Source organism: Lytechinus variegatus, chromosome 3 (genome assembly GCF_018143015.1).
Source record: "Lytechinus variegatus isolate NC3 chromosome 3, Lvar_3.0, whole genome shotgun sequence".
NCBI lineage: Eukaryota > Metazoa > Echinodermata > Echinoidea > Temnopleuroida > Toxopneustidae > Lytechinus > Lytechinus variegatus.
In genome coordinates this window covers 13870285-13897821 of record NC_054742.1, presented here as the reverse complement: position 1 = coordinate 13897821, position 27537 = coordinate 13870285, and the positions used below count along the sequence as shown (strand labels likewise).

Genomic DNA, 27537 nt, shown 5'->3' with positions numbered 1-27537 from the left:
ATATAAAATGGATATAAAACATTGTTATTTGTACTAGAGCAATTTTGTATTTATATACTGTTTTCATTTGAAAGAAAATGGGGAAAATACTAACTTTCAGAAGATTGTCATATCATATATCTTATGCATTGTTTGATTAACATATCTGACATATCAATTTGTATTCCCTTGACCTTGACAGTTGACAGAAGAACTAAGTGAGACATATATCAACATTGTTGGTGATGTATTATTATCTGCTGGTGTAGTAGCTTACCTTGGACCATTTACATTATCATTTAGACAGGTAAGAGAAACGTCATAGCAACTCATTTCTTCCTTCAGATATTTTTCTTTCAAACCAAGATGCATTTAGCAATATAAATCCAAATATAAACACCTAATTGAATTTTAGCTCATTAGTTTATTGGTTCTAGGTTTAAGAAAAACAACCAGCAATATGAAATGTAAAAGCATTTGTTTTGTTGAGTAAAATAATTTGAAAATATTTGAGGGCTACAGTCTTTCTGACCATTTTAATTGAATGGTTTAAAGATAAGATATTTTGATTGTACATTGATAAAAAGCAGATTGATATTCCAATTTCAAAATTATGTATTATCGTTTGAATTTGATTACAGGAATGTCTAAAGGACTGGTATGATATGTGTGTTGAGAAGGATATCCCTGTATCCAGTGTATTCTCTCTGTCAGCTACTCTCGGTGATCCAGTCAAAGTTAGAGATTGGCAGCTAGCAGGATTACCAGTCGATAAGTAAGTTAGAATTAAAGAATATATAGAATAGGATTGTTGGATGATGGGGTAGTAAAGATGGAAATTGAAGTGCAAGAAAGAGAAACATGAGAGTGAGAAGTATCTAACTTGATGTAAGGTGAAGTCCTTAAAAGGACTGTTAACCAGATGTGAAATTATTATTTTTTTGCTCATGTATATTTTTGTATTGATTCCTCCAGCTTCTCAACCGACAATGCTTTGATAGTGACCAATGCTAACAGATGGCCACTCATGATTGATCCTCAAGGTCAAGCTAATAAATGGATTAAGAACATGGAGAAACCTAACAAACTACAGGTCATCAAACTATCTGACCCTACTTACACAAGGACGTTAGAGAATTGCATGCAGGTCAGTTACACTTGTTCTTATCTGATGACAAGAGTGAAGGGACAGGGTAGGGGGAATAGGACAAGATGAAGGAAAAAGAAGAAATATTAATTGAAGACTACAAAACAAATATGATACAATTACTCAAATGTACATGTCTTAAGATTATTTTCATAAAGGGGTTCTGAACATGCTTCAGAAAATATAATTTGAGATGATACTTAGGGTTAGGAAGTTTGATGGAAGTGAAAAACATACTTTGAGTATTCATGTCATACATATATGTAAAAAACCCAAACCTGTTTCGACCCATGCCCGGTTTTCATTCTAATGTTGCTTGATTATTATGTGTCACAGTTTGGTCAGCCATGTTTGCTGGAGAATGTTGGTGAAGAATTAGACCCAGTTCTGGAACCACTTTTGTTGAAACAAACTTTCAAACAGGTGAGTATTGCGTGTGAACTCTATCCTTGATATTTTCTTTGATCAGAAATGTTTTTTCTTGTGTTCCAAAACTGTCCTTATATTGAGGATATGTCTTGTTGTATATACAACTGTGGTTGAAAAAGAGATTAATGTTGAAAGATGTTTTAAGCATTTTTAATTACATATGAATAATAAGTGAAGTGCATATTGATTTTCATGAATTCTTCTTCCATTTGTACAGAATGGTTTGGACTACATTCGTCTTGGTGATAATGTGGTTGAGTTTAGTCGAGATTTCAAGTTCTACATCACAACAAGGTTACGTAATCCACACTATCTACCAGAAGTCTCTGTCAAGGTATTACAAAACATTTTTACCTCACTTTTATCCAATGTTTTTTAAACTTTTATATTGCTTGTGTGCATCGCTGTTTATTGATTCATATTTTACTTTGAATCAAAGGTGTCAGAAAGAAATCACGTAAAATCTACAATATTTTGCTTTTGGATTTATGTATTTTCAAATAAATGATATATCATGCATCTCACTTCATGTGACTATTGGTAACCTCATCTAGCATTTTGGTTTGTATGCGTTTAGATCTATGGCTCGTTCACTTTCTCTTTACATCCTTGTAGTAGAGTTTTATAATTGTGGTTGTGACTGATCTTAACCCAAGAAATCAATACATGGTTGGGTTGAATTTTTAACCCCTTTTCTAATTTCTTATGTACAGGTGACATTATTGAACTTTATGATCACACCCCTTGGCTTAGAAGATCAGCTTTTGGGTTTAGTTGCAGCCAAAGAGAAGCCAGACTTGGAGGAGAAAAAAAATCAACTTATTATTGAGAGTGCTAAGAACAAGAAACAACTCAAAGAGATTGAAGACAAGATCCTTGAGGTTTGCTCTCAATAATATCTTAGGAATATCTTGATTTCTAGTTGATTTTCTTATTACAATATTTCCATGTTCTAAGACAAGGAATATGTGCATTTTCTTTTGTCATATGAAAGTGGCATCCATTTGTATAACTTATGAATTAGTTGATGTTATACATTTTTAATTTAAGAGTTTCCACCTGTAATGTTTAGATGTCAATTATATAACTGAATTAACAAACATTTATAACCATCGATTCTTGCATCTATCTTGTATTTTTTTATGCATAATAATTGGTATAATGTTTTATTATTTTATTTCCATTCACCTTTTCCCATCAGGTCTTATCTTCATCTCAAGGGAACATCTTAGAAGATGAAACAGCCATTGAGATTCTGTCATCATCAAAGGTCCTATCTAAAGAGATCTCAGAGAAACAAGAGATTGCTAGCAAGACAGAGACTGAAATTGATGAAACAAGAGATGGATATAAACCTGTAAGAATCACACAGTAGATTTCAACAAGGCTTAATGTGGAATTATAAAAAAAAGTAGGCTACTCAGTGATAATTAACAATACAGATGAACAACTTTTCACAAAGTCCTAGTTATAAATGTGTATGTGCTATATTGGCTTTCATGTTTCTTGCTATAATCTTCAAAATTAAATTTGTAATAGGTTCTTGTAGACATTCAGAAATGAATGAAAAGGGTATCTGTATTTTCAATGATAATTGCTTTATTGATGTTTGATTGAATCAATGAAACTGAACTGGACTCACTCTTGGAAATCTGTTTTATATATCAGCTCTATATTTTCAGTATGATTACATCATAATCATCCTTCATATATTGATAAGATTTTCCTTTTTCTTTCTTTTGTTTCTACTTTTCTAGGTTGCCAAGCATTCATCAATCCTGTTCTTCACAATATCTGACCTTGCTAACATTGAGCCGATGTATCAGTATTCATTAGCTTGGTTCATCAACCTTTATCTACAGGTGACAAAGTCATTTATACCATTTTATAGTATTCAAAATGTTTCAATACTTCATAACATACAAAAGCCATTGAATTTTAATATTGTGTAATCTGTAATCTCTTATAAAGCTATGACAAGGCAAGAAATTTGTATAAGTCAGACAAATAAGCTTACATGTACATGGTTATTTTTATGGTGTTAATATCATCTTCATTAAAAAAAAAAAAGAACATTAATGTATTTTCTTCATTTATAAACTTTTCATCATATCATATGAATATGTTTATCTTAAAAGCATAAATATTGATTGAGTTTACCATCTGTAATTCTTCTTCACCTTTTATAATGCTACTCAGTCAGTCTATGACACAAAAGGAATGAGTCCAGAAATGCTAGCAGAGATCCCAGTAAGTTTGTGTGTCTACGTAATAGGGTGAAGGGCAGGAACCCTCATTGATTAATATGCTACATGTTATAAGTCTTGACCCTAAATAGACTGTGCTATTTCAACACCTAAGAAGATGAGGGGGGGGCACTGATTCAGCCCCCTTATGATCCTGGTTGTCGATCGCGTGATCGCAATGAAAATTGGCACGCGCGTTACCCATGGCATAATCTACAAAACTGTAATATCAAATTCTGAGAAAAATCTTATTGCTAATTAATTATGCTAATTTATTCATAGAATCAAAAGCATGCCCTAATTAACTAAATAAAGTCCCTAAAATACAAATTGTTGTTCGTACTCTTAATAGGGTTCTGATCAAATGTACTTTTGAAAAATTTTAACGTCACTTATTTTCTTACGTATTTTATTGTTTTCTAACTTTCTGATGAATTTTTTTTTTACTTTTCGTTTTTATAGTTTTTTTTCAATTTAAAGGACAAGTCCACCCCAACAAAAACTTGATTTTAATAAAAAGAGAAAAATTCAACAAGCATAGCACTGAAAATTTCATCAAAATCGGATGTAAAATAAGAAAGTTATCATATTTAAAGTTTCGCTTCATTTCTGAGGTGGACTTGACCTTTAAATTGGCGGGGATTTTATTCTGACCATAAAAAAGATGAAATAAATTGATTTTAATCAGTAAAAAGAAAAATACTGATGCATTCATAAATTTTGGCTAAAAGCACTATTTGCATTTGATTTGTACACGAATTCACATTTTTGAGCAATTTTGGGTCTGCATGCATTATGAAATTTTGCGTAATTTCGGAACGGCATACCCGGGGGTTGCAATTTCGGTCTCCAAATTTGCGCGAGACTTGAAAGTAAAAAGTCAGCAGGTGATGCGGTAAAAACAAATTTGTGTGGCAGATTTATTGTGAAAAATGTTGAGGGGGGCTGACAGTCTTATTAGGGTTAATGCGGTGGCAGTCATATTGGGTTTTAATTTTGTTTGTTGCACTAATCAAATTTTATTTATTGTCAATATTTATCATTAAAGGACATCATGGTGAAGGATAATACATGTTATTTTTGTATGATATTAAGCAACATATATATACATTGCCCTATGAAATATGTTTTAATTCTTTTATACCACATCTTATAAAATGCAGTACGATATTTTCTTATGAAGATATATTGGTGTAGTTAAGCCTCCTATAGTAAATATCAGTATCAGAAAAGGGACAACAAGTTTGATTCTCTGAGAGATCGATCATTAAGTAACACACACATTTGTATACATGTAGTTTCACAACCTAGTATTTGATTGCTTCTCTTTAGTTTGATTTGTTCATCAATTTTTAGCAGAGTGATGAAGTATAAATTGCACAATACCCTTACATGTCCCCTTGCACACATACCTTGCATTTTGTATTCTATACTTGATTATCAATTTAAATGAATGATAGAAAAGTGAAATTAATGCTACATAACCACTTTTTAAGTTGAAATATATCGTTTGGGTTTGCATTATCCATCAAAGGCATTTTTGTAATTGGATAATATTGTGTGAAACCTTGTTTTAAACCCAGTGTAATTTTGGTGGTATTTGGTGCATTATTACTACTAACCATTTTGTATGATGTGTGTCATAACAAGTACTGTACACCAATCAATCACAAAATCTGAAATAATATGTATTTTTCTCTACTAAAGAAACATTTGTTTTGTATGAATGTTGAATACTTACTGGATCAGTTTTGAATATCTCTAAACAATATATGTACTTGATTTCTTACCTATCCAAGGAATATTAATATATGGAAATCTATTGCATAGTGATAAAGGAGAAATAACTGATATTTCATTTCTCAGATGCATTGGACTAAAGTGTTAAAAGTGTTAATGACTTTCCTCAATATGTGAATGAATAAATCAAGATATTTAGTTCTTGTATACATGTACAGTATACATAGTCTATAATAATAATCATACTTATAAAGCTGTTAATGCTTACTTTATCAGAAGTGTCTTAGCCTTCTACAATAATGCAGCATAATTACCCTGGCTTTAGCAGAGCAGCTCTTATGTGCACTTTATAGTCTACCCTTGTCAGATATTGAATACTGGAATATCTAATTCATTTATTATTATGAATGATTTCTTACAGTCCATCAGTCTGAGTGAGCCATCCAACGATCTTGAGAGGCGTATTAAGAGTCTAAATGATCATTTCACATATAGCATCTATCAGAACGTATGCCGATCATTATTTGAGAAAGATAAACTACTCTTCTCATTCATACTCTGTATTGGTATAGCCAAGGGCAGGTAAGAGTACCACTAACATTAAAGCTTAACTAAAGTAGTTTCAACTAAACATGATTACCTGTATATGAGGAAGTATTAAAGTCAAGTTTATATGCCACTCTATCATTGAATAGTCAAGAAATGCTGAAAAACAATCACACTTGAGGTCACCAAAACAAATATAAGAAAATGTTTGACAGTGTTTATTGCTTATTTTGACAATTTTCTTGGATAAAGTTTATGTATGTGAGAAAAAGAGTTGTGAAGTTCTAAATACCCCAAATTATTGAGTGTATGTTTTTTGTAGTAAAATATATTGGTTTATTATTTTTCTTCAAATGAGAGTCCTTATCTGATGTTGAAATCTTTGTTTTCAGAGGAGAGATTGATGATAGAGAATGGAGGTTTCTTCTTACTGGTGGTATAGCATTAGAGAATCCATTCCCGAATCCTGCTCCTACCTGGCTCTCTGATAAGTCATGGGCTGAAGTAGTTAGAGTGTCACAGTTGGATGCCTTTGATGATTTCATGCTTAATTTCAGGAGTAATGTAAGTCATATATATACTTTAATCATACTTGAGTGTATATATATATTTCTAATTATGCAATGTATACTAACTTGGGTAAATATGGGTTTTATCTATGTAGCTGTATGTCCTGATAGGCACAAGTAAAAATATTGCATGATCACACATGTATCATCAGTCTCATTGACTTTTTATAGGTCATTCCTATTGAATTCGAAATCAGTTTTGTTCAATTAAATTTCTTTATTTGTCCAATATTCCGCTTTGTCTTACATGATTATGTGAATATGAAAAATATTATTTTTTTAATGATAAAAAAGCCCTGCTAAGTATTATTGCAGTTTGATCATTGATTTTCAAGTATAGAAGATGTAATTGCAGTATATACCCTCCTTGTCTATTCATCCCATCAGTTTAGTTCAATTTTATACATGGTTTACCAGTAATTTATTGGTTTTACAGAGCTGCCAAGTAGTACTGATTTTCAGTATTTATTACTGAAAAGTGAGAAAAATACTGCTAGTTTCATGTAAAATACTGATTTCTAAAGTTTCAGTTGTATGTGTGGTCCTATGGTATTTTTTTAAAATACTGATTTCCTCACCGAAATACTGATTTTCAGCTTCAGAAATACTGAAATGTTCCTTTTCAGGTTGGCAGCTCTGGTTTTATGACTGATCTTAGTTACCACATAACAAAAATGAAAGATACTTGAAGGAATTGTTTTATACTTGTTAATATTTTGTATTTTGTTTGTGTAGATCTCTGAGTGGAAGAAGTTATATGACTCGCCTTCTCCCCACACTGATAAGATACCAGAACCTTGGGAACTATCTCTTAATGAGATTGAGAAACTTATCGTTCTGCGTATGATTAGGCCAGATAAGGTAAGTCTATTCTCATATTGCTCATGTAACATTATCAAGGAATATGGTATTTTCTCACTTGTTCTTGTCAAGTCCTTTGAAATGATAAAGATTGCTAACAATATGTCATTATAATGAAGAATTATTGTTATATGTTGAATTAATCTTAGGTACAAAATCTGTTATCACACTGTTACATCAACTCTTCTCCAACATCAAGGATGAGATATTCTGATAATAGGAACTAATTGATTATATTGGGCAATAATGAACAAATGTAATGATCTTTATTTGAAATATTAAGATAGTGTCAATAGAGTTATGGATCACATCATTGAAATAATTTAATCAATATTTTGAAAGATGATCAGATATGTAAAATCTATATTCCATATGTTGCTCTTTGATAATTTTCATAACCAGGTTGTACCAGCTGTCCAAAACTTCATAATCAAGGCTATGGGTCAAGCTTACATTGAGCCTCCGACCTTTGACCTCGCTAAGAGTTATGTGGATTCATCTTACTTCACTCCTCTCATCTTTGTGCTTTCTCCTGGTGCTGATCCAATGAATGTTCTAATGAAGTTTGCAGTAGAAAAAGGTAAGAACTCATTACCCTGGGCAACATCATTAAGTCTGTGACTTCAGTCTTGTATCAAAACATTTTTTTTTCATAATGTGAGTAATTTGTTTATCTTGACATAAGAAATAAATTACAATATTACTTCAGTATTTAATTTTCTCAAACAACATTACCATATCTTTGTAATATCTTTTAACAGTAGACACCTCTAAACACTAGATTTTTCTTCACAAACCAGACTTTAGTAGATGCACAAGACTAATGTATAAGGCCGAGTTATGTAAAAAATGTCTTCACTGGTCAGAAATCAGTATTCCGATCAAAATTGAATTTTAATAAGAAACAAAACAATCATGGATTTTCAAGATACCCCCAAATTAGTTTCTTTAATCTTATCATAGATATTGAACGAACTTATTCTCTGAACCATACTCAGTGAATGCGGAAGCAAGATTAGCATGTCTCAATTCCTTAACACCCATATCTCTGGCAAAGGAACCTGCTATATTATACACGGGAAATACATGTAACTTTCAGACCACAGAAATCTCTTTGACTTAGGAAAATTTGACTGATAAGAGGCATAAAAAACATAGTTTGCATAATTAAAATTGCTTCAACTTGGTTGAATATTTGATGTATGAATGTAGACCTGTGCAAATTTTCCTGTATTTGCTGCCTTACAAATCATGATCAACAGTACTAGGACGGGGAGATCGCTCTTGCCCACTGTGGTGAGAAAGCATTCTTTAAAAAATCACATCCAGATACAGCACTGACAAAGCAGGGCAAGAAAATAAAGAAATATTTATTGCATGTATTCTCTTTTATTACCCAGGGTAGTTTCTTAAATATATTAATTTACATTAGAGCCCTATGCAATTAAATTACAATCAATGTTCAATATAGAACAGGAGAATTATAAAACATTCAAATAATCTAGTAAGTCAATAGTATAGAAAAAAAGCTTAACAATGAATAGTAAAACCAGAGAATTGGACATGCCAGTCTTGCTATCATAATTTAGTATAATTTTGATTTTAATCTTGATAAAGGGTTTGAATTAGAATGTCAGTGTTGTGAGACATCTAAAGTAAAATGAATATATATCATCAACCTCTCAGCATGAATCATGCTATTATCACTTCTTACATCAGAATAGTTGAATGGGAAAAATTCACCAAAATCAGTCTAAATTGGACAGATTCTGGAATCCATGACTCGTGCCTACTTATGTATAGAGTGATGATTAGTCTTTAATTGGTAGCCTTAATTAAACTTATTTGATATCTGTTTTACTTACAAGCAATGTCACAATACTGATTTTTTTTGTACTAGGTATTGAAATCTAGGTATCTCTGTGTGATGTGTGCATGTTTATATTTTTGGGGCATGATTTTTTTCCTGGTGCATGCTTTAACTAAAATATTAACAGTTGATCTTATATCAGTTCCATTGGAATGTTGGAAGGTTGGCTTGATAGGATAAAGCTGAGTATTTAAGTAATTTATAAGTTGTAATTTGAGGATTCATTAATGTTTTGATGATAAGTTCCATTGTAAATGGACAAGGATAAGAGGAAATATTTTTACCATTGAGTGTTTGTATTCAAACCTGAGAAATATGAAAAATATGCCAAGCAGCTTAATACATGCACATGTATAACCATTTTAGGTGACTCGATTTTAAAATTGAATTCATTGAATCACAAAATATCAAGAGATTGGGGCTGTTTTGAAATGACTATTAAGATAATTTGTGTATGATTTCTATGTGTGTATTTAGTGCATGTGGATATTCATGATATAAACTATGTGATGATGAATATGTATTATAAACAGGTTTCCTGAAGCCGCCAAAGCAAGACTCAATGTCGATCAAATCCAACATGAGTCGCGCAACAAGCAGTCTTGAGCTGCTTGCTCAGAGGAAGACACCAGATGCTGCTACACTTCTTGAATCAATGAATGAAGGTGATGAAGGTAGTGAAGTGATGACAGAGGAAAGCGATACATCTACTTTACTTCTTCAAACATCGCAGCAGCTCAGTGGTAGTACAGAGAATCTAGAGCATGCGCTGACATATCAAAATCAGCTGCTCCATGTATCTCACTCTAACAATGCCAAAAAAGATCATTTGCACCCTTCTAACCTTCATGGTGATTTCCAGAATGAAACCTTTGAGCTTGTAGAAGATGATCTGGTTGATATCCTCCCTGCTAGACGTGTCCTATCAGCTATTCCTGAAGTAGACAGTACTTATGACTCTGAGGCTGAACAAAACCTTGATACTCCCTTACCAAGTACCCCAAATCCAGCGCACGCACCCCACCAAAGCACTGCACCCTCAAACATCACCCCATCGTCCCGACACTCTACTCCTTCCCCAAACACCCCCCTGCATGGTACCCCTTCCCCAAACCCACCTGACCTTAAACCTTTGAGTAAGGATGATGAACCAGGCCGCCTCTCTGCAGGTGGAGATGATCTAATGGAGAAAGAGATGGCAAATATTGAGGATGATCCTGTAGAAGCAGCTGGACTAGAGTACCTTGCGGACAGACATCGTCATAGAAGAAAATCCAAGATCTTCCGATCATCTCTCGTCCGATCTCTCAGTAGTATGTCTCGCACAACCCTTCCACACATTTACCTTCATTCTATTTACCTCATGTGTTTTTTCATATTGCTCTTTTCTTCCATAGGCTCTATCCTTTTTGAATTTCTGGAACACTTTTGAGCCATATCACCCTGCAAAGCAATTGTATTGAGATCATTGTTCATAATTCCTTTTTCATTGAATTTATTGTTTCCTGAGCATATTATGCATTTGCATGTCACTTATTTCTCTCATATAATTATTTCATTTCCAATTACCTTAATATCTTGTTATAAAGCGAGAATTGATGAATTAAGAAAATGTTTTTAAATCAAATATTAAGAAACCAATTTGTTTTTCAAAGAAACAAACATTCTCATAGTTTCCCCTGTCTTTGTAGTGATTTTTACTGGTGATTATGCAAACATAACTTATTCTTCCCATCTTCCAGTATAAAGTTGTAATTCTAAGCCCATATGCATCAACCAGCATTTATTTTCCTTCCCATTATCATTATAGTTATAAAGGTATACTCTAAAAGCAACCATATACAGTCATGAAATTATGTATAATGAGAAAATATATTTGTACAAAATACAAATATTTAATTTTTAGCTCCCATGCTGTGTGCTGTAATAGTGGAATCTGTTTTAATTTTTCAAAGATTGATTATTTTCTTCAATTTAATATGAACCATGAAGTATAATGAACTATATTTTCATCAAATGGTTTTCTATTCTTTGGTGATCCTTTACTTTGATTAAAACAAAATGTTTTGTAAATCCTGAATAATTGAATACCTATTCAAGATATAAGGTGTGAATTTAAGATGAAACTCATGAATGGTTTCACACTTAAAAACCTATTTTGGTAATGTTACCTATCTTTTCATCTAATGCAGATATTTCTAGTCTATTTTTCATCATTATTTGTGTATTTCACATTATGCATAATTCTTCATGGCAGGTTTTGTATCCTCTTGATGATCAGACATTCAAGTTGACATTTTATTTCACTTTGTTTCTTTCTGTTATTTATTCATGTTTCACAGCAACACTGCAAATTATTTTGCAGCTTTATTTCTAGCAGAAAGCAGTTTATTATTTGTTTATCTGAGCCCATTCTTTTGGCAGGATTTCAAGTGCATGTCACTGCATGTAATGAGAACAAATTAACAGAGAACTAACCCTAGTTATTGCACCTTTACTGATATTAATGCTCTTGTTATCTAGTGTTAATCATCATGTTTTGTTTATCCATAGTGAACCATAATAACTCTGATATGTTTCTTTTCGGGGGAAACTAATTGCATGGTATTCAAGCCTGTTTGTACACATTTTTACTTATAGTATACATTCTTGCTCTTTCATATTTACAATTTGGTTTTCCAGCAGTTTGTTGGGGTAACTAACAATGTTTAACTTAAAAGGAGTGAGAACTTACATTTGATGTGTGTTTTATTACCAGAGTGCTGAAGCTTGTTATATTATATATAACTCATTTTGATTCATTAACATTTCAACATGTGATGAGTTTTTCCTTTCCTAATACTTTTTCATCTTTTTCATTATGGTATTGAATGTGATAATTGAAAGATTTGTCTATGATTATATTAACCTGACCAAGTTGGAGTGCATAAGTCAACTAAAAGATGAACATAAAATCTATAAATCAAATCAAAATGATAGAAAGGAAGAAGAATGTGACAAAAAGGGATAAATATGTAAAGAGATTCAAGGAATGTTCAGTACAGATACTTTGAATGCTTTCTTTATATAAGATGATATGATTCTTATTTTCTATCTAGGTATGGGAGGTAATGGAATGCAGACTGTATCATTAGGACAAGGACAAGGTCCTATTGCTGCTAAGATGATTAATGAGGTAAGATTTACCTGATTCATTCATTCGTTCGTTTGTTTGTTTGTTCCATCTAGAAATTTGTTCATGTATTTATCTATGTATGCATGCATGCTTTCATTTAGAATTAAATTGCATGTAAAGTGGTTTATAATATACATTTATATAAAACAGTTCTTTCATATCAAGGCTGAATTACACATGTTTATACACCAGATATATGAATATAATCTTTATTATTATTCTGTATATACATGTAACTCTGTGGATGTCTAAAGTGTTTTTTTATTTGATTGATCAACGGGACTGGAGGAAATTTCACCATTGACTGGCTTGAGTCAGGCCTACTTAGTAGTTTCTATATTTTTATTTTGACCATTACAGGCTGTAGAGAATGGCACGTGGGTGGTGCTTCAGAACTGTCACTTGGCATTGTCTTGGTTACCAACCTTAGAAAAGATCTGTGAGGAACTGATCACTGACAGTGAGAAAACTCGTCCTTCATTCCGTCTATGGTTGACCAGTTACCCAACTCCATCGTTCCCTGTCTCTATCCTTCAGAATGGAATTAAGATGACTAATGAACCTCCCAAGGGTCTAAGGGCTAATCTTCTTAGATCATACCTCAATGATCCTATATCAGATCCAGAGTTCTTCAATGGATGCTCAAAACCAGATGTAAATATAAATCCCTTTTTAATTCTTTAAAATAGTGTACATTGGATTGTGATGAATATACGATTTTTATCAGTTCTGCTAAGCACTTTGTTTCTATTATTTTATCTTGAGAATATTTTAGTGAGTTTTTGTCGCATTTGCCAGGATATTCATATTTCCTTCTATTTCTACCATAATGTTGTAGATGAATGAGTTTTTTAATAAACAAATTTACTTATTTTTAAAAGAAATCTACAGAAGAGGTATAAGAAACAACAAAAGGGAATAAACTAAAAAGTGAATGTAGATAAGATGTCAGTAAAAATGAGATATTGATAAATCTTGTTTTGACAGTTATGGAAGAAGCTTTTGTTCAGTCTGTGTTTCTTCCATGCTCTGGTACAAGAGAGAAGACAATTTGGACCTCTTGGATGGAATACACCTTATGAATTCAATGAATCAGATTTGCGCATTAGCGTTAGACAACAGCAGGTAAGCTAACTTCTCAGTAATCATGATTCTTTCTACACTTAACTCTTGTATGAATCAATGAACATTCAAATAAAAGAAAAATATCATGAAATATGAAAAAAAAATAAACATCTTAAATATTATTATAGAAGATTAAATACATTTTTCAAGTAATTTAAATAAAAAATGGAGGAACACCCAGTGTTTTGGATTTATTACTAATTCATGAAAAGTGATGGATTTTAGATTCTTTGATAATTGCGTTTTGGTTTAGGTGAAAATTCATAAAAAGTTATTTGATTTTTTTATTATTTGAAGATTTCGGTAGCATAAGAAATATTGAAATAAAATCATTTAAAGGGAATAAGTTGGAATAATGTCACAATGCCTTTTTTCAATTAAAAAGGGAAATTCATTATTATAAAACGAATGGTAAATGCCTGTTGATGTGTAAGAATAATAAATTACCAATGAATCAAATCATCAGTAATTATCAAATAATAAAAGAATAGAACCTTAAACCTTATTTTCAATTCAATTCAAGTCAATTTCATGTGTTTATGTCCACATATAATCTTTGTGCTCACTAATTACAGTCAGATAGATCATAGTCAACTGTACAAAATGATTTAATTTCTTTATACAGATGTTTCTGAATGACTACGATGTAATCCCATTAGAAGCCTTGACATATCTGACTGGGGAGTGTAACTACGGTGGTAGAGTTACCGACTATCATGATCGACGTCTGTTGATCAGTCTTCTAGCAATCTTCTACAATGATCAGATCATTGTTGAAGAAGGATACAGCTTTTCAGAGAGTGGCAACTATTGCTGTCCTCCTTCAGGGCCTCATGAATCATACACAGATTATATGAAGAGTCTTCCTCTTATGCCGCATCCAGAGGTACATCTCCAACATTAATATAAAGCGATTGGTGGTGATGATGATGGTGGTGATGATGATGGTAATGGTGATGATGATGATAATGATTATGATGATGTTCTTGGTGGCAGTTATGATGATTATGGTGATTGTGATGGTGGTGGTGTTGATGGTGATGATGATGATGGTGATGGTGGTTGTGATTTTGATGGTGACAGTGATGTTGATGGTGAAATGATGGTGGTGATAATAATGATGATGCTGATAGTGATAGTTATGATATTATCTGAAATTAAGATGGTAGTAATACTGTAGTACAAGTACTATCAGAACTAGTAAGTAGCAGTAGTAGTAGTTACAGTTTTAGCAGTAGTAGCACTACAGCTACTACTACTACTACTACTACTACTACTACTACTACTAGTACTACTACTACTACTACTACTACTACTACTACTACTACTACTACTACTACTACTACTACTACTACTACTACTACTACTAGTAGTAGTAGTAGTAGTAGTAGTAGAAGTATAAGTAGTAGTAATAGTTGTAGTAATAGAAGTAATAGCAGCAGCAGCAGCAGCAGCAGTAGTAGTAGTAGTAGTAGTAGTAGTATAAAGCAAGAAATTTCTAGAAATATCAGTTTGAGTAAAAACATCAAATAAGTTTATATACGATTTATTTAAAAACTTTTTTTTAATGTTGATCTTTTTTATTTGTTGAATAGTTGAAGTTGTAAATTTCTGATGATCCATCAGAAAAGACTGACCATTCTATTTGTCTGTGGAAAGTAATTGTTTATACATAATATACATACATATACATATGTTTATACATATTTTTACATAAAATGTACATGTATGTAGATGATGTCTTTGATTGATTGGCCCATATGGCCTTTTATTTGCATCCAAGATAAAATAATAATTTAACATGATGAAACAATATTAAGAAATATTATACAGAGGCAAGGGATAAAAAAGCAAAATACAATTTTAGAGATAACAATTACAACAAATGAAAAGCACAACATACATGTAAATTTGTTAAGTCTATTTTTATGTTATCACATCAAATGATATTTCCAGGTGTTTGGGCTTCATGAGAATGCAGATATTACCAAGGATCAGAAAGAAACACAACAACTCTTTGATGGAATTCTATTGACACTGCCACGGCAGGTATGTTATCCATAATATGTGTTGCAAACTATAACACTCTTGTCAAAAGAGATTATAAAAAAAAATAAAACTTGATAATTCATTCATCTAAAGTCATTACATTCTATCATATTTTACAAGAAATTGATTTGATATTTTAAAATGATGGTAAATGAAAGAGCATTGTTGAATTAAAGATATTGCATTTAGATAAATAAAAGTCTTGTGAATTTGCTGTTACCATACATGTATATAATATTCATAAATGCAAAGGACTCAGTTGCTACCTTTATTATGAGATGAAATGTTTTTGGAGTTTTAGGGTTTTTTGTTTAGTTTTTTGTATGTTTGTGAGCTTTAAAAGGATGATAAATTACCTATAATCTAAGATAGACTTTAGACTCTATGCATGATGAAATCACCTTATAGCTGTGTAAAGATTTAATTTATACACTTAAGTTTGATTGAGCATCATAATTTTGAATAGATATTTAATTGTTTTTACATTTTCCATGTTTTTCTTCATTTTGCTTTAAATGCTTTAAAATATTTCTGCAGTCTGGAGAGGTATACATTCATGATTTCTGAAACTATCTTTTCCTCCAATTTAACAAAACAAGAAATTGTTGCATAACATTGCTCTGCAATTAATACAGGCAAACTGCCTGTTGAAATTATATTCTTCCATTTTTCAATGTGGTAGCATACATTTTGAAATCAGCAGATGTGTCATATCTTTCATAATTCATAATTTCTGATAAATGAAGAAACTTTACCGATTTAAATTTTTCTTCTAATAACTTAAAGGAACAACTTTTTCTTGTATTTTGCAGTCGAATGTTAGATAATATATTGTGTATAGAATATTTACTCATCTACTCTGTTTATTCTTTTCAAGACAGAGAAAAACTATCTTGCTGATTTGAAATGATATTACCACATATTCATGACCTAGTTTGCTGTATGATAATTTTTTCTAGCATGTGCATGATAAAAATCTAATTTATGCTTTTTCTACTATACAGTGCGTCCCAGAATAAACGAAACCTAGATTTAGCGATCATTTATCATAACTTAATCATAAATAGAATAGATAAATGACCTACCAATTTAAAGCTTACAATCTCCTCTTTCATCTGATATTACTAAGATTATTTCTCATTCACGCATGAGTGAGCAAATGCAACTTGAAGAAAGGATACCAAAAACTCATTTGGCGAGGAGTATCTGGGTTTCAAAAAGAAAACCACATTTCTGAAAAGTTCAATATCTGCTCTTTAATTTGGTACCTCAATTACAGAAAATGGTCAAGAAATAAAAAAGTTCTGGTCATTTGAAATAAGGCTTGTATTTCCATAATTTCATGAGATAAACGTGTTTTCACCGGTTTCCCACAGAAGCTTTCGCATGCATGGTGAACAAAAGATTTAATGCATGGCTGATCGTCAACAAAACGGAGTGGTGAGTGAGTTTGAAAGCCAGCCTGGAGAACCTCTTCATTTTATGAAATTATTGAAATTCAAGCCTCATTTCAAATGACCAGAACTTTGTTATTTCTTGACCATTTTCTGTAATTTAGGTATCAAATTAAAGAGGAAATAGTGAACTTTTCAAAAATGTGGTTTTCTTTTTGAAACCCAGATACCCCCCGCCAAATGAGTTTTTGATATCCTTTCTTTAAATTGTATTTGCTCACTCATGCGTGAATGAGAAATAATGTAAGTAATATCAGATGAAAGAGGAGATTCTAAGCTTTAAATTGGTAGGTCATTTATCTATTTTATTTATGATTAAGTAATGATAAATGATCGCTAAATCTCGGTTTCGTTTTTTCTGGGACGTACTGTATAATGAGTTGCAGTTAAACATAACTTGATTAACTTGATTATCAGAAGTGTGCCTTCAGGATTTGTACTTTGTACTTGATTGATCAAACTATTAATGTAATGGAGTAAGGTAATGATAGATTACATATTGTTGGACCTCAAGCTCATGCCCATTTTGAAGAATAAATGTTTGTAGTTTACAAGTTTATTCACTTGTATAGTAAGACACTAACTAATCTTAGGAAGGACATTTCTTTTCAGATGTCTGTGGTACAAAATAAAAAAAGAAAGTCAAAGAAGAAAGTGAGTTTGTTAATATTCCCATCACCATCCCTGTGCTTCTTGACCATACATATTTATATGTTCCACTATATAAAATATATTCTCATGCATCTAAAATCAACTATATTGAATGATCCTTCATTTATGTAGTGTAGATAAAAAAAATGATATATTCCCATATCATTTTGTGGCCATATGCTTTATCAGTTGTTGGTCAATCTGATAACCTTATTCATTTCCATGAATCATATTTCATTTATTCCTTTAGGTGCATTAACTGATTTAGATATTGTATGGTCATGAATAGTATTTGGAGGACCTGTGTCAAGTTATATGATAATGCTTTGCTATTGTTAGGAAAAGCAATTAACATCTATTCAGCTTCAAAATTGTATTATTGTACCAAGATAACTCCAATCATTCCCTCTATTTTGTCATGGCTAGTACTTGATTTCTCAGTAACTCAACTTATAATAAAGAAGTACATTGTAAAGTAGATTGAATAATGAGTACCAACAGCTCTTTTATGTACTCATATTTAAAGAAATTAAGCTATACGAAAGAAGGATTTTTAGGATTCAGACTGAAATTTAAAATACAATTCTATGAAACAAATTCATAACAATCAAAGATACATTTTAGACATTCATGTCTAATCACTAATGAACCTCTGTTAATATTTGACTGATGATTGTCTTCTATACATGTAGAATTGACTTTAGCCCTTTATCAATTCCGATTTAAGTGATAATAATGAATTTCAATATTCCAAGAACCTTTTTTTTTGTTTGTAATTCACAAACAATTTAAAGTTATTGAAATGTCATCCCATTTCTTTTTTGGTCTATTTCTTTAAAATGTGATTGTTTGACTCTAATGGTAAGACATTCCATATCAAGGAACTCATACAGTACTGCAACTGCCCCAAATAAATGCTGATTTCCATGCTACAATACATGTACGTTTGTTACCATGTTGCAAGAAGCCTTATATAAAGAGGGCTATCTTGATTTGAAATGAGGAAAATCCCAACGCATCCAACTTAATGATTGCTCTGGGTTTTTCAGTGCAGCTTCGGTGGTCTCAATAAAGTGATAGTTAGTTCACATTAACTTCACATGAGTGGAATGCAGCACAATGCCTGCAAAGCTATTCTGATGATTGGTGAATGTTTGCACTGACAAAGTTATTAAGGGGAGGGGCTGAAGTATGTTGATATTTGAGATTATTAATAGTACATTTACATTTACTAATATTTTTTTCCTTTTTTTTTGCTGTGACTTGCACTTCAATATCACTCTCTGTAGTTTATATATGAATACTTAGTTCAAGGCCAAACATAGTCTTCTCATTTATATCAGTCAAATGTTGAGATCAATTGAAATATAGAATGTGTATATTGGTTTTTTTATCAATGCACTTTTCACTTTTTATAGTGTAGCTGACAAGAATTTCATTTTGGCTTTATTTTTGCTCTGTTTCTAACTTGCATGAAGAGACGTTTCCTTATTTAAGTTTATCTTATCTGACAAGAAATTAAGTGTCTTTTTCCTCTTTAGTAAAGAGATATATAATAATACAAAGCAACAACCCTGAATATTTTTTATCTCTGAAATTGATGTCATGGAATCTTGAATTCCTCATCAAAATCATAGACAAAAACTAAAAGGTTCTTTAGAATATTAGAGTACTTTCAATTATCAATGGATATAAATGAATTTAACTCATATTCATCTTTTCATCTTGGTTTAAACCAGATATAGGCATGAATATTGTATCAAACTAATCTTTTTTTTACTACACTAGTCTAACAGGTAGTGCTTGCTTAATAGCTTAAGTTTAATACATTGCAGGACTTATACATTCATGGAATGATTTTGACTCACTATCTTCATAAGTATACTGAAGTTTGAACTTTGACTCTCATAAAATCTAAAATATATGAGTATCTTTACTAGTAATCTCAAGTTTAAACTTCAAATTTAACCCACTCTTGAATCTTGAAAATATGATTATCTTCACTAGAAATCTGAAATAAGAATTTTGAATTTGACTCACTCTTGAATTTTGAAACATGTCACTGAGTAACTCTTTTACATTAGTATTTTCATACATTCTGTAAGACAGAAGAAATAGGATACCTTGCAAGTAAAGATTTACCCTCTGAATGTAAAGAGGGCCAAGATTTTTTATATTCATTTTCAAGTATTTGTTTTACTACATACAATTTCTTTGCTTGGTGGGAAAGAATATTAACTAGAATGAAAACAATTTCATTTTACCGTATTGTCAGGCATCAGGAGGAGGAAAGTCATCTCAACAAATCATTGAAGATCTGGCTTCAGATATTCTATCCAAGATCCCTCCAAATTACAACTTAGAAGAAGTACAGGTAAGAAATATTCTCATAGAAAAAATGCAATTATTGCAGTGTATTGTGTATAATGAAACCCAAGAATGCTAGATTATGGTTAAAGGTGATGTGGCAAACTATAAAATGGTTACAAATTACTTTGGAAATCAGTTGAAAACAATGATAATAAAAGAACAACAATTAAATGATACAGGGTGTGTCAAGTATGCATAATATATGATTAGAACATGAAAGAAATCATTACAACTGACTACGCACCTTTACTTCAGTTCATGACAGGTGGCAACAGAAAGGAGCCAGTGTTAGTGACCATTGTTGTCTGTATGTCAGGAAACATACATGATATTGTTTTGGAACATATCAAATCACTTCATCTATTCCACTTTATTTCACAAATTCCCTACTTCCATTGTAGTTAATTAATGTTTTGAGAAAATTATCAAATGATATATTAGTATGCTTATTCCTTTGCTGGTAAAGTTAATAGGATCCCCGTGACAATGCTAATATGTCTATATTGATTATTTTGACTATAGACCAAGTATCCTGTGCGTTATGAGGAGTCGATGAATACTGTGCTGGTTCAGGAGTTAATCCGTTTCAATCGCTTGATTGAAGTAGTGAGGTCTAGTCTTCAGGATATCCGCAAGGCCATGAAAGGATTAGTTGTAATGTCTGCTGAGCTTGAAGATGTATTTGATAGTATGATGGTTGGTAAGGTATGTATCAGTACTTATGTTTCCCTTCCTCGGTTATGAATACAATACTAAACACTTTTCTGATTATGAACTTCTGCCTTGATTTGATTTGTCTCAGTTTTTAATGTTTTGCTTGATTTTTATGTCTCAAAATATATGAAAGATCTTTTGGGCAATTTCATGAAATAATCAGCCTTCTTGCTTGTCTGACCTGTGTTTTAAAAAAAAAATCAATTCTTGCTGCACTTCATGAACTCATCAAGCCATGATAATTTGAGATCATTACAACATAATGTGAATTAAAAAACAGATTTTTCTTGTAAATCAGATTTAATCTACGTGGAATAATTTATTTTCTCATAATTTTGTTACTGTTCTTAGGTACCTGGTATGTGGGCAGCCAAGTCTTACCCATCCTTGAAACCTCTTGGTAGCTACATCACTGATCTCCTGGCAAGACTACAGTTCTTCAAAGTAAGTAAAGCAAAACATGGTTTTATTCTTGCCTCGCCTTATACAATGTACATACCTCTGATTTTATTGTAGCTATCATATGTTTTCTCTGAATATTTTGGTTGAATGCTACCATTTTTTAAATTTTGTATATATCTTGTAGGACTGGATACGTGATGGGATGCCTACAGTGTTCTGGTTATCAGGTTTCTACTTCACGCATTCATTTCTTACTGGAACCATGCAGAACTTTGCTAGACGATACAAGATACCAATTGATCAGCTACTACTTGATTTTGAGGTCATGAAGAAAGAGAATAGTATGGATTCCAAACCAGTAAGTATATTTCAAGTGGTTTGTTTGGTAGAAAGTCCTATTTATACCATTGCATATTGTACGAGGGGTTATGTTTTTGGGATGTCATTCATTCCTTTTCCATTCTTGTAATGAATAAAGCACCATTTCATGCATCAACTTAAAAACTTGGATTGAGTATACATATTGAAGGATAATGATCTGATTACATTTTTGGGTTAAGAGATAAAAGGTCATTGAGGTCCTTGTATGCCCGAAAATATATCTTGTTCTGTCGATAACTGTTGAACGATTTGAGGGTTCAACTTTGCTTATGGATGTTTGTTTGAGTGAAAATTATCAGGTGAGTGTTCGGGGTCACAATATTAACGGTCACAAAGGCCATTATTTGAAAACTTAACCCTTTGAACCTGATAGGCCGGAATAACGGCCTGCCAGTAAACCCGCAAATACCCGATAGGCCGGGCCATGTGACTTCAAAAGCATGGATTCTAAATGTCAGGTGATCTTCTAAAATGACGTCATCTTTCTAGTACGTGTTGGAATATTTAGTCGATAATTTCAGTCAATGTCGGCAATGATTTCGGAAGGATTTAGCTTAAAAAATGGCCAAAATATGCCACTTTTTTGTGGTTGCTCGTGTCGTATGTGCAGTAACACACGGTGTAATATGCGGCGAGTCATGTGCTTACTATGGGGAAGCAATTGGTATATCTGACTTTGGTGAAAACAGTGATTTTGAGCCCAAAACAGACACTAAATTTGATATTTCTGATTGTAGACTAGGTCTACGAGAAGCCACACAACTTTGGCCGACTCGGTCCGGGTACTAGCGGGGGGAAGGTGCCGTTGGGTCTCGAATCATGGGGGATTTTGTGAATGTGGGCGAGAAGTCATTTATGTGCAAATAATTCAGGGTGTATGTCACGGCCGCCCCTAATAATACCGGGTTCAAAGGGTTAAGAAGTTAGGTGTGTAATATTTTTCTTGGTTTGGCAGTGGTGGAGGCATAAAGTTTGGCTTTGACCAGTTGAGAATCCATCTAGTTTACAATTTATTGCAACCCTTCTGCCAGGTTATTATTTCATTTCAAGTAGTGTAAACACATGTGTACCTGCATTTTTATTATATAATCACAAAGACACTACTAGGGGAAGACCATTTTATAAATACTAGTACCTCAATTTTGTACATGGGGGAAGTACCCCCAATACCGTTGGGTAGGTAAAATTTTGCGTATCAGCACCGTTATGTGTTTATGGCATGTGGGGGAAATGATAGACGGGGATGGAGGGGGCGCAGAGTGGCATTGGGGGGTAATTCCATCTCTCTTTTCCCAGGAAATATCTTAGATACATGCATAGTTGTTTCTAATTCTGTTAGTATTTTCTTTAAAAAAAATCAAAATGTCAAAAATCACCCTCTCCATCACCTCTTTCATTTTTCCAAATATTTTTCACACAAATGACAATATGCGAATGTATACCGACCAAAACCTGTTTGGTGCCCATCCCCAACGTTTCTTTACACGCCCTATTGAGTGTCCAGTCTTACCCTTGTAGTATCTTTGATTATTATATTGACTGTGTATGTGATGTTAATTAAGACATAATTCAGAAATTAATGTTAGGGTTAATGTTTTACTTTAATGTAGCTGTAATGATTTTTAAGAGAACTCTAATGTAATTTATTTTACAGGTTGATGGAGTATATGTGACTGGTTTGTTCATTGAAGGAGCTCGTTGGGATAGACCAACCCATGTCTTAGCTGAATCACAACCAAAGATACTCTATGATACTCTTCCTGTTGTATCCTTTTAGTTCAATTAGTATAATTCATGATCAATTATGCTGAGGAAAGTATTTCTTTTGAATTACAAGATATCTGTAGAAAGCTTGATGTATGTTATGTGTTTTAAGAAAACTGGATTCATAAAATTTTACATCCTTGAAAATATCCTGTTCTTGTGACAACCAACCATTAGAGAGATTAACTTGGATTTTGTTTGCATTAATGTGACAATAATCTGGTTATATTTGGGGTTCATGAGGCCAAAGGTCATATGTGTCACTATTTAAACCTTTTATAAGTTAGGTGTTTAATTTAATTCTTATCTTCCAATGATGGATGCATACACTGAGACTGCACACAGTTGAGAATCCATTGACTTCTGTACCTGTAATAAAAACAACAAAATTTTTTTTACCCTTCTAAAGCTGTACTCTTAAGCATATGGTAGTTAAAGACAGGAGCACAGGTGGCATCAGTTCCCACTTTGCCTGAAAAATGCTTCATTCTATGCCTCTGCCAAAGCTGGATAGTTGCTAGAGGTATTAGGTTTTTATGACATTCATTCGTATGTTCCTACTTCCTGTATTCTTGCAAATAAGAATCATTTGATGGATCAACTTTGAATTTGTATGCATAAAAGGTATAAAAACCCTTTTTGTTTGTTCTTCATTGTCATAGAATTTAGAAGATATCAACCTATTGTCTGTGCCCATTCATTTATGAAATTCTGGATCTGCTACTGCAGCTAGTGTAAAGTGTTAATATGTTTGTAACATTTCCTTAATTCGTATTCATTAGATATGGATTAAACCTATCGAGAAGTCAAATGTTAAGAATACCCAGTCCTATTCATGTCCAGGTAAGATCTAGATACTTTACCTTGCTTTTATATGGAATCTGTATATCTCTTCATTTAGAAATTAACTAACTCCTATGTGACTCATTTCCAGATCTTTTATTTACATTGTAGTTTCTGAATTGTTTTTGAAAAGGGGGAAATTCTAAACCAATATATACATACATTGTTTAATAAATATTAAAGTATGTTGTGGAGCGTTGTGGCCCAGTGGATAAGTCTTCGGACTTTGAAACAGAGGGTCGTGGGTTCAAGTCCCAGCCATGGCGTAATTTCATTCAGCAAGAAATTTATCCACATTGTGCTGCACTCGACCCAGGTGAGGTGAATGGGTACCCGGCAGGATTAATTCCTTGAATGCATGAGCGCTGAAAGGCAGCTCGAGCTAAAGCCGGAGTAATGATAATAACAACGCGCCTTGGAGTAGAATATTTCTAGATAGATGGCGCTATATAAATGCCTATTATTATTATTTCCTTTTCTCTTTATTATAGTTTACAAAACAAGTGTCCGACGAGGAACGCTGTCTACTACTGGGCACTCTACTAACTTTGTTCTGGAGATACAGCTCCCATCATCTCATACTCCAAACCATTGGATTAACAGAGGCGTGGCTATGCTCTGTCAGCTTGATAACTAGTTCAAAAGGGAAGTGGTTATGCTAACTTAAACTAGATGAACTAGGATGTTGCCAATTTAACCAACCTGATAACTAGAACAACTGAGGTTTGTCCAGGTTCTGTCAACTTAACAGCCAGATCCAAAGAATGTAGTAGTTCTCAGACAACTTTTCTTCAAAACTCATCAACAAAGCAATACCCTCATTTTACAAAATACCATAACTTTGAAAGAGAAAAAAGTTTTGACTAGAACAATGAGCCAGGAACCCATTTTGTGTGAAAACGAGGTCTTTGCCTTTGAAAGCTTACATGTAGCTGTTGATCATATGGCTCATATGATATAATTGATTAGTATGTTCAGTCAAGTGTAAAATTCTTTGCTCGTTTGGCCCAATCAGCTGAGATATTCAGAAATGAGCACCAGACAGGTGAATTTGTCACTTATATAAGAAATAGGATTATTTGGAGGATCTATGATAAAGTTTTTGACAAATTCTCAAATTGTGTGCATGTACACCTTGAAATATTTTTATTGTTCATGAAAGCAATGAAGTCTATTGAAAAAATGGTTGACATTTTTTCATCCAAATGATTTATCACATGTTTGAGAGTAAAAGGTATAGTTATGTATTTTTAGTGAGCACACTTTGTAGATTAAGCAATAAAAGCTATTTTCTGATATTTCAGTACAAGAAATACCACCTGTGACCATTGAAAAGTAAAAATTTTGGCTACGATGCTCATTCACATGTAACATAGGCAATCATATTCTTTATTTTCATATAGAAGTTAAACAGTGATTAATTTACAGAAGTAGGATCATAGTTACATAGTTTACTACGAGATGTACTTCTGAAAGCATTGTTTCTGCATTTTTTAAGACTGAAAGTAGCAAGTATCATTTGAGAGTTTAATGTAGATTTTGACATGTACAGAGAATGCTATGCAATATTATTGTGTCTTTAGGGATATCATTTATATAGTCCGTCCAATGACTGATGAAATATATCCAGAATGATGTTCAAACAAGACACAGTTTATCTGTGTTAAGCTTGTCTGTATATCTTGAAAAGAAAAAGCAACTGAGTTACAAAATTTAAATTATATTGCAAGTAAATGTGGCAGTCGTGCATGTGCACTATACTGTTACAATCTCCTATTCAATAACAAATTTTGTACAGGAGCCTATGGGATATTTGTCAGATTTCGGTACTTTTTAGGGGTACGCTCTGATACTACATGGCAATTGATGCACACCAAAATATGCATTTTTTAAGCAATGCTAAAATGCTCTATATAGATAATGTAGAATGCTGCATAATTTCTAGGCATATAATTCATTTCAATAAATTATACATTGCTCTATACAATCATATTTCATGTTTTCTGCAAACTTATTTTAATCTTTGCATTAAAAGTTAGAATGAATAAAGGCAACTCACAATGAATTCTTTAAACAGATTTGCAGTTGGATGATTAGTTTTATACATGTAAATATATTTACTTTTAAATAAACTTTAGAAATAAATATCTTTATTTTTTCTGTTAACTTATTTTTATGTATATGTATTGTGAAAAAAATCATGTATGTATAAATAATTATTCTCATTGATGCAGAAAGAATGTGATGTGAATTCTACGAACAAATTGTCAGAGTAACTTATAGTATTCAGGTCAGTTCAGTTTACATCATTACATTTTGCATACTTTCATTCAAATGTTGAAATCATTAAACCAGAAATATAGCTGAAAATTAGATTCAAATTGAAGTTTATGTTGAGGATCTCAACCCTTTCCATCTCTGGCCTTTTTGTGCTGTTCTGTGATTCAACCCCCATCCTCCCTCCCTGAGATCTCAGCCACCAATTGGGTGAATGCTACAAAAATTTGCATGATGGTAGTATGTGATATTTATGTTGATTTTTTTCCAAAATAATTGGATTTTGTTTTATATTATATACTTATCTGTGCATAAAATATACATGTACTTGTTGCTCCACTTCACTGAATAAATTCAATACACTGTAAATGCAATTTATTGAAGTAAATATTTCTCCAGTATTCCAAACAATTGTTTTGCAAAAATCTTTGGTTTGAAAATCAATTTCCTATATTTTATTTCCTTTGTACCTTCTATTTTCCTTCATTCCTTTGGTAATGTTGCATAATTTCCAAGGAACCAGGTACCCAAGTGACGCAAATTTGTTCTTGACAGATGTATGAGACTTTAAGGGTTCAGAGTGGCGCAGTCAAAAAGTTTTGCACCCTGGAATGGTCAAAGATGTTGAGGGAGGGGGATTGACCGACTCCCGGGCTGTTTTAGGGTTAAGGATATACGCAACATCAAGATTGTTTTCTGCTAAAACATTTTCTTCTATTTTGATGTCAATTTTATATTCTACAGCAAAACGTAATCACAATAATTAGTGTACTTCATGCAATAGGGTTGTTTTGGATTATGTGAATGAATGTTATTGTACATTTCTATTTTTATTGTATATAATTGATGTAGTATAGTTGTCTTCTTCATCTGTATATCAGTATGATGTATCATAAAACCTGTTTGTAAAATTTTATCATGTAGGTAACTGTTTTACCAAAATTA

The 27537-nt window shown here is 32.3% G+C and overlaps 1 protein-coding gene across 19 annotated transcripts in view; it reads left to right on the top strand.

The window, feature by feature from the left end:
• LOC121410272 (dynein heavy chain 3, axonemal-like) overlaps positions 1-27173 on the top strand; it is a 106613-nt gene extending 79440 nt beyond the window's left edge. For 5 of the 19 annotated variants that reach the window (XM_041602238.1, XM_041602237.1, XM_041602241.1 and 2 more), the window contains 27 exons: positions 182-286; positions 621-754; positions 955-1126; positions 1463-1549; positions 1773-1889; positions 2269-2436; positions 2757-2912; positions 3313-3417; positions 3755-3805; positions 5963-6123; positions 6480-6651; positions 7392-7517; positions 7920-8097; positions 9921-10700; positions 12486-12562; positions 12923-13216; positions 13550-13687; positions 14313-14573; positions 15644-15736; positions 17803-17844; positions 20117-20215; positions 20734-20916; positions 21277-21369; positions 21512-21685; positions 23363-23473; positions 24255-24315; positions 24807-27173. In XM_041602238.1, the coding sequence (XP_041458172.1) occupies positions 182-286; positions 621-754; positions 955-1126; positions 1463-1549; positions 1773-1889; positions 2269-2436; positions 2757-2912; positions 3313-3417; positions 3755-3805; positions 5963-6123; positions 6480-6651; positions 7392-7517; positions 7920-8097; positions 9921-10700; positions 12486-12562; positions 12923-13216; positions 13550-13687; positions 14313-14573; positions 15644-15736; positions 17803-17844; positions 20117-20215; positions 20734-20916; positions 21277-21369; positions 21512-21685; positions 23363-23473; positions 24255-24315; positions 24807-24952 (4284 nt within the window). In that variant the 3' untranslated portion in view covers positions 24953-27173. Of the gene's footprint in view, positions 1-181; positions 287-620; positions 755-954; positions 1127-1462; positions 1550-1772; positions 1890-2268; positions 2437-2756; positions 2913-3312; positions 3418-3754; positions 3806-5962; positions 6124-6479; positions 6652-7391; positions 7518-7919; positions 8098-9920; positions 10701-12485; positions 12563-12922; positions 13217-13549; positions 13688-14312; positions 14574-15643; positions 15737-16273; positions 16283-17802; positions 17845-20116; positions 20216-20733; positions 20917-21276; positions 21370-21511; positions 21686-23362; positions 23474-24254; positions 24316-24806 lie in introns of all 19 variants that reach the window. The other 14 variants (XM_041602245.1, XM_041602244.1, XM_041602243.1 and 11 more) reach the window with 10 other exon arrangements.
• Positions 27174-27537: the final 364 nt, after the last annotated feature.